General features: G+C 52.8%; 1 protein-coding gene across 1 annotated transcript in view; it reads right to left on the bottom strand.

The window, feature by feature from the left end:
* The window catches only part of VSTM2L (V-set and transmembrane domain containing 2 like), a 36,799-nt gene extending 36,361 nt beyond the window's left edge, over positions 1-438 (bottom strand). The window contains exon 1 of the mRNA XM_068524036.1: positions 71-438. Coding sequence (XP_068380137.1) covers positions 71-191 — 121 coding nt within the window. The 5' untranslated portion in view covers positions 192-438. The remainder of the gene's footprint in view (positions 1-70) is intronic.
* Positions 439-6,000: the final 5,562 nt, after the last annotated feature.

Genomic DNA, 6,000 nt, shown 5'->3' on the forward strand with positions numbered 1-6,000 from the left:
CCAAGTTGGAGCCGCGCGGCCCAGGGTGGGGTTTGGCGTGGAAGTCCGCGGGGGCGGCGACCCAACTCACCGTGGCCGGAGATGTGGTTGTCCCAGGGCGCGTGGCCGGCGGGCCGCGAGGCGCCGCCGAGTTGCAGGAAAAGTGCCAGGTAGTGGAGGGCGCCCAGCGCCACGCCGAGGGGGGCCCCCATGGTGCGCGCTCGGGCCGGGGGCGCCGCCGCCTCACATCGGGGCTCAGGAGACCGCAGACACCACGCCCGCCGTCCCCTGCCCGGTGCGGCCTGGTTGCCCCGCTGCGGCTGCTGCCCCTCGCCCGCTGAACCCGGTCTGGCCCCGGCTCCAGTCCTCGCCCGGCTCCGGCCCAGCCCCGGCTGCGGGTAGCGAGCGCACGCCCTGCCGGCCGCCTCCGACTGCGGGACTCTTCCCTTCCGCGGAAGGCCACTCCGCTCGGTGCCGCTGCCGCCGCACCCCCTCCCTCCCACTCCCTCCCGCCCGCCCAGAGGAGGCGGCGGCGGCGGAGGGATCTGTCGCTTGATTTATCATCAAAGTTTTGCCCAGGCTGGGATTTTTAAAGCGGTACCCACAACTTCCCCCGCTGGAGAGAGAAGGCGGGGGCGAGATGGGGTGGAGGAAGCCACCCCAGGGACCCGGTTCCTGCAAAGCATAACACTGTTGGCTTCAGAAACAGAAATGCTCTCTATCGGGAAAAGGAGAAAAACCAGTCGACCAGCCGCCAGACCCAGCGCGCTCAGGAGGGACTCCTCAACTTTGCTAGCAGGGCGGTGCCGGGGTCAGGGAGGCACGTGGGGGTGGGGTGGAGGTGAGGTTGAGGTAGGATGGGAACCTGGGCTGAGGCACAGGAGACCTGGTTAGACCTGGTTAGACCTGCCTGCCTCAGCCTTTGGCTCCCAGTGTGATCGTGTCCGGGTGTCTACCCCTGTCTGAGCTTCAAGGTCTTCAACTGAGAAGTGGGAATAATAGCTGCCTTCAGGGATCCTGGTGAGGATTTACAAAATCGTGTGTGTAAAGCGCTAAGCATAACGCCGCCCTCGTGGTAGGAGCTCAATAGTTATTACTGTTGTTGTTCCCCTCTCTGGGACTCAGTTTTCGTGTCTGTAATAGTGGGCGTAAGGCAGACTAGTTGCTGGGTCTCCTTCTAGGTTAGAGATGCTGGGCCCTGCACAGTGGATTGGATCGCCCCCTTCTGGACTGTAGGGCTCCCTTCCTCGGACAGATGGGCATAGTGGAATGTTGGGCGGGTGGTGAGGGGGAAGGAGGTGGTGGTGAATGAAGCCATCTTCATTCCCAAGAGCAGGAATCCAACGAGATCCTCCGATTCCTTCTCCGACTGCTTAACTGGGGCTGCTGGGACAGACCTCCAGTACAGACACAAGGCGGACCTACTGTGGCCCCATTTAAAAGAAGATTAAGCACATTAAATCAGAAAAGTAGCTTCTCTGAGGCCCCACAGCGAGTCTGGGGCTAAGTCCCTGATTCCCGGGCAGGGTCCCTCCTGCTCTCATCCCTTGTGCTTTGCCAGGCATCATTCCCGACGGCCCTGTCCGCCGCTGCTTCAGCACCACGGAGGAGGACAGCGTTAACACCGGCACCCATTTTTTTTTTTTTTTTAAATAAATTTATTTGTTTTTGGCTGTGTTGGGTCTTCGTTGCTGCACACAGGCTTTCTCGAGTTGTGGCGAGCGGGGGCTACTCTTTGTTGCAGTGCGCGGGTTTCTCATTGCGGTGGCTTCTCTCGTTGTGGAGCACGGGCTCTAGGCGCGCGGGCTTCAGTAGTTGCGGCCCGCGGGCTCAGTAGTTGTGGCTTACGGGCTCTAGAGCACAGGCTCAGTAGTTGTGGTGCACCGGCTTAGTTGCTCCGCGGCATGTGGGATCTTCCCGGACCAGGGATCGAACCCGTGTCCCCTGCATTGGCAGGCGGATTCTCAACCACTGCGCCACAAGGGAAGCCCCACGGACACCCATCTTTTCAACCTCACCGACCGCACCTCCGCGGGCTCTTAGATGGGCAGGTTCAGCACCAAGGACAGGCCTTCTGATTTCCTCCCTCGCCCCTGCCGAATGGGAGTCAGCGCCTGAGACGGCCCACATCCGTCTCCAGGGCACACACAGGTGGCTCCAGCATTGTGGACAGCACCCCAACTTTGAGAATGAAATTAGAGCCCGAAGGACAGCTTCTCCCTCCGCCCCTCCACCCCCATCTTTACTCTGTGCCTCACACCCCTTTACAATAGTATGGCAGGCAGCACACCAGTTGGGGCCTGTGGTCACCAGCAACAGTACAGTTTATTTAAAACTATGCTCAGCACCCTGAAGTGTCGCGCACTTACAAATAATGTTTCTGCACAACTGACAGTCTTCACAGGACCGGTGGCGCGGCGCTGCCTTCAGCACCGCGGAAGGACAAAACCCCGTCCTAGCTAATTCCCGCCCATATTATCTGGAGGAAGTGGCCTTTTATTTATTTATTTATCTATTTTTTGCCTGATTAACTTACTTCTCACTTCCTTCCCACTCAAAGGTGGTATTTAGGCTATCCTGGGTTGACCAGCTGTATTGGGCCCTACGAAAGTATTTCCTCATTTATTAATTCGCTTGACTCTCACTCCCAGTGAAATGGGCTTCATTGCCCCCACTATAAAGATGGAGAAACTGAGACTCTTCAAGAACACATAGCAGGGACTTCCCTGGTGGTCCACTGGTAAAGAATCTGCCTTACAATGCAGGGGACGTGGGTTTGATCCCTGGTCAGGGAACTAAGATCCCACATGCAGCAGGGCAACTAAGGCCGCCTGCCACAACTACTGAGCTCGCCTGCCTCAACTAGAGCCCGCACTGCAAACTACAGAGCCCACGTGCTCTGGAACCCACGTGCCACAGCTACAGAGTGCACACGCCCTGGAGCCTGCGCGCCACAACTAGAGAGAGAAAACCTGCATGCCACAACTAGAGAGAGAAAACCTGCATGCCACAACAAGAGAGAAGCCTGCACGCCACAACCAAAGATCCCGCATGCCTCAACGAAGGCCCCGCGTGCTGCAACTAAGACCCGACACAGCCAAAAATTTAAAAACTAAATAATAAATAAATAAATAAATCTTAAAAAAAAAATTGATCACATAACAGCACCAAGACTGAAACCCAGGATTCTTTCAGTCCCAGGCTGAAGCCTCTCCAGGAGAATGTAATGGCAGAAATGGGGCCCAAACCCAGGGCTTTCTCCTCTTAAACCTCAGATTGGAGGGAAGGGGGTAGAGGCAAGGGCACAGGGAGAGATCGGAGACTAGAAGAGACAGGAGAAAACAAGAGACTCTGCTTGCGGGCTGCAGAGGAACAAGGTCAGGGTGGAACAGCAGCTCTGCCACTAACCCACTGACTGACCTTCAGGAATCCTTTTTTCTCATAGTCTGGGACAGGGTTAAACCCTGTAACCTCTGAGGTTCCTTCAAGGACAGACCTCCAGGGATTTAATGAGTTTGAAAAGGCTCATGCTGTAATGGCTCTGCTCAAAACCCTCCAATGGCCTTGTTTATTACAGAAATCTTGACGTCTCTGGTTTGCATTCAAGGTCCCAGCCTCATCACCTGCACATACCAGACATCATTCGCCCCATGTTCTCTCCCTGAACATGCCCTAGCTTCATCACGTCCTTACCCTTCCCAGTGCTTCCCCCTCCACATGCATGCCTTCCCCTCTGTCTAGCTGGGTCTTCCATTGGCCAAGGTCCAGTCTGAATCCCCCACAGGAAGAAATGCCTGCTGCCTTCTCCCAATCTCTGAGCCTCTGTTGGCCCATTACTGTCTACCCAGCGCTGTGCTAAGAACTTTACTTATCCCACTTAATCCTCAGCACTACCAAGCCGTATAGGGTAGAATAGTGTGGTTATAAGTATGGGCTCTCATTTTGAATCCTGCCAACTGCTAGCTGTGTGACCTTAGATAAGTTACTTAACCTTTCTGTGCCTGAGCTTCCTTATCTGTAAACTAAAGATAATAATACCTCCATCACAAGATTATTGTGAGGATTAAATGACTTGCTACATAGAAATCACTTAGAACATTGCCTGGCACATAGTAAATAGTAATACAGAGTAAATACATAGCCATATACATGTTGGCTATTATTATTACTGTTATTATTATTATTTACAGATAAGTAAACAGATGCTCAGAGAGGTTAAGTATCTTCCCCACTGTCTCACAAGACAGTGGTAGAGCCGTGATATGTTTGACTCCAGAGCCGATGCTCTTGGCATAATACCTAAGCACATCTAGTTCAACCCACCCAGCTTAGGAAACTAAGACCCAGAGAGGATGAGTGAATTCCTCAGTCACAGAGCCAACCATGACAGAACTAGATCCAGGACCTCTGTCTCCCAGCTCAGGGCTCTCCCAAAATACCATACTGTCCCATTTGTATTTCTTACAGCACCTAAAATGTACTTTACAGTTTATGAATCACATTTACATCCATGCTCTCATGTAATTCATGCAACAACCCCTGAGGCTGCTATTATTATTATTATTTTTTTAATTTATTTTATTTCTGGCTGCATTGGGTCTTCGTTGCTGTGGGCGTGTTTTCTCTAGTTGCGGCGAGCGGGGGCTACTCTTCGTTGTGGTGCATGGGCCTCTCATTACGGTGGCTTCTCTTGTTGTGGAGCACAGGCTCTAGGTGCTTTGCGGGCTCAGTAGTTGTGGCTCTTGGGCTCTAGAGCACAGGCTCAGTAGTTGTGGTGCACGGGCTTAGTTGCTCCACGGCACGTGGAATCTTCCCGGACCGGGGCTCGAACCTGTGTCCCCTGCATTGACAGGCGGATTCTTAACCACTGAGCCACCAGGGAAGCCCAAGGCTGCTATTATTAGCTTCCTTCTTTTACACATAAGGAAACTGAAGCTCAGAGAGATGAACTAACCTGTTCAACATGGCACAGGGAAGCAGGGCAAAAGCTGGATGTGAAAGGACGAATCCTCAGCCCATATTTCTCCTCTGTGTAATTCTGCCTCTCTTCTGCTTTGCGATCCAAGTGCAAATAGCAGACACTGTGGAAACTAAGAGCTTAGTGGAGGCACAAGGTAAACGAAAACTATTCCAGGAAATAGTCTCTAGGAATTCACCAGGGCGGGTGGCTGTTGTCACTCATTTCACTCTGGGAATCCTCTAGGAGACAGTGAGCTTCCCATCCCTGGAGGCAATTAAACAAGCATCTAGTGGTCACGTGGATGCCGAGAGGCAAATATCACTGTTACTTCCATGACCCAAATGAGGCTCAGAAGGTGAACATCATGTTAAGGATTTCAGTCAGGAAAGACGATCTTTTAAAAGTTCCCCTCAAGCAGGGGATCTCGCACTGTCCCCTGCCTCTGACCCAAGCTCCCTGGAGAGTCCCCAGCCTCCCCTTAACTCAGGGAGGCTAGCCTCCCTTTCCTCCTTGAGAGGTGTCACTTGAGCACCATGGCTCTGTGGTAACAGCCATAAGATTTGTCCTTTTAATCCAGAATCAATAACAAATTTCATTTAAAAATAAATTAAACCAGGCGTTGGAAATCATTCACCACGTGGGCCAGGGCGCTGTATAGCGCCGTCTAAATGGCTTCCCTCTGCTCATCTATCAATGCCAAGAGGGGGGAAATACCTAAGCTGCCTGATTCATGGAGAAACTACCTGAATGTATCATCTCCTAACAATGAGCAATTGAGCCCCGAGTTGCCCCTTTTAACACACCAATAACATGTGGAGCGCGGCTTCATGAGAGCTTATCGGAGACCCCACGGTCGCTGGCTTGGAGGGAGCCCATTTATAAGGGGGAACAATGGCTTCAGTATGTAGCCGCCTAATTTCCAGAATGCATTACTGAGCTCAGAGGAGCAATGGAATTCTATTAAACTCTTATCTGCCATGGGAGGGTATGAAACCTGCTGGGAAATCCAGACTTAGCAGAGACATGCCCAGAAAGGACTAGGGCTGACCCTGGGAGGTGGG

Source organism: Eschrichtius robustus, chromosome 16, assembly GCF_028021215.1.
Source record: "Eschrichtius robustus isolate mEscRob2 chromosome 16, mEscRob2.pri, whole genome shotgun sequence".
In the NCBI taxonomy this organism is placed as follows: Eukaryota; Metazoa; Chordata; class Mammalia; order Artiodactyla; family Eschrichtiidae; genus Eschrichtius; species Eschrichtius robustus.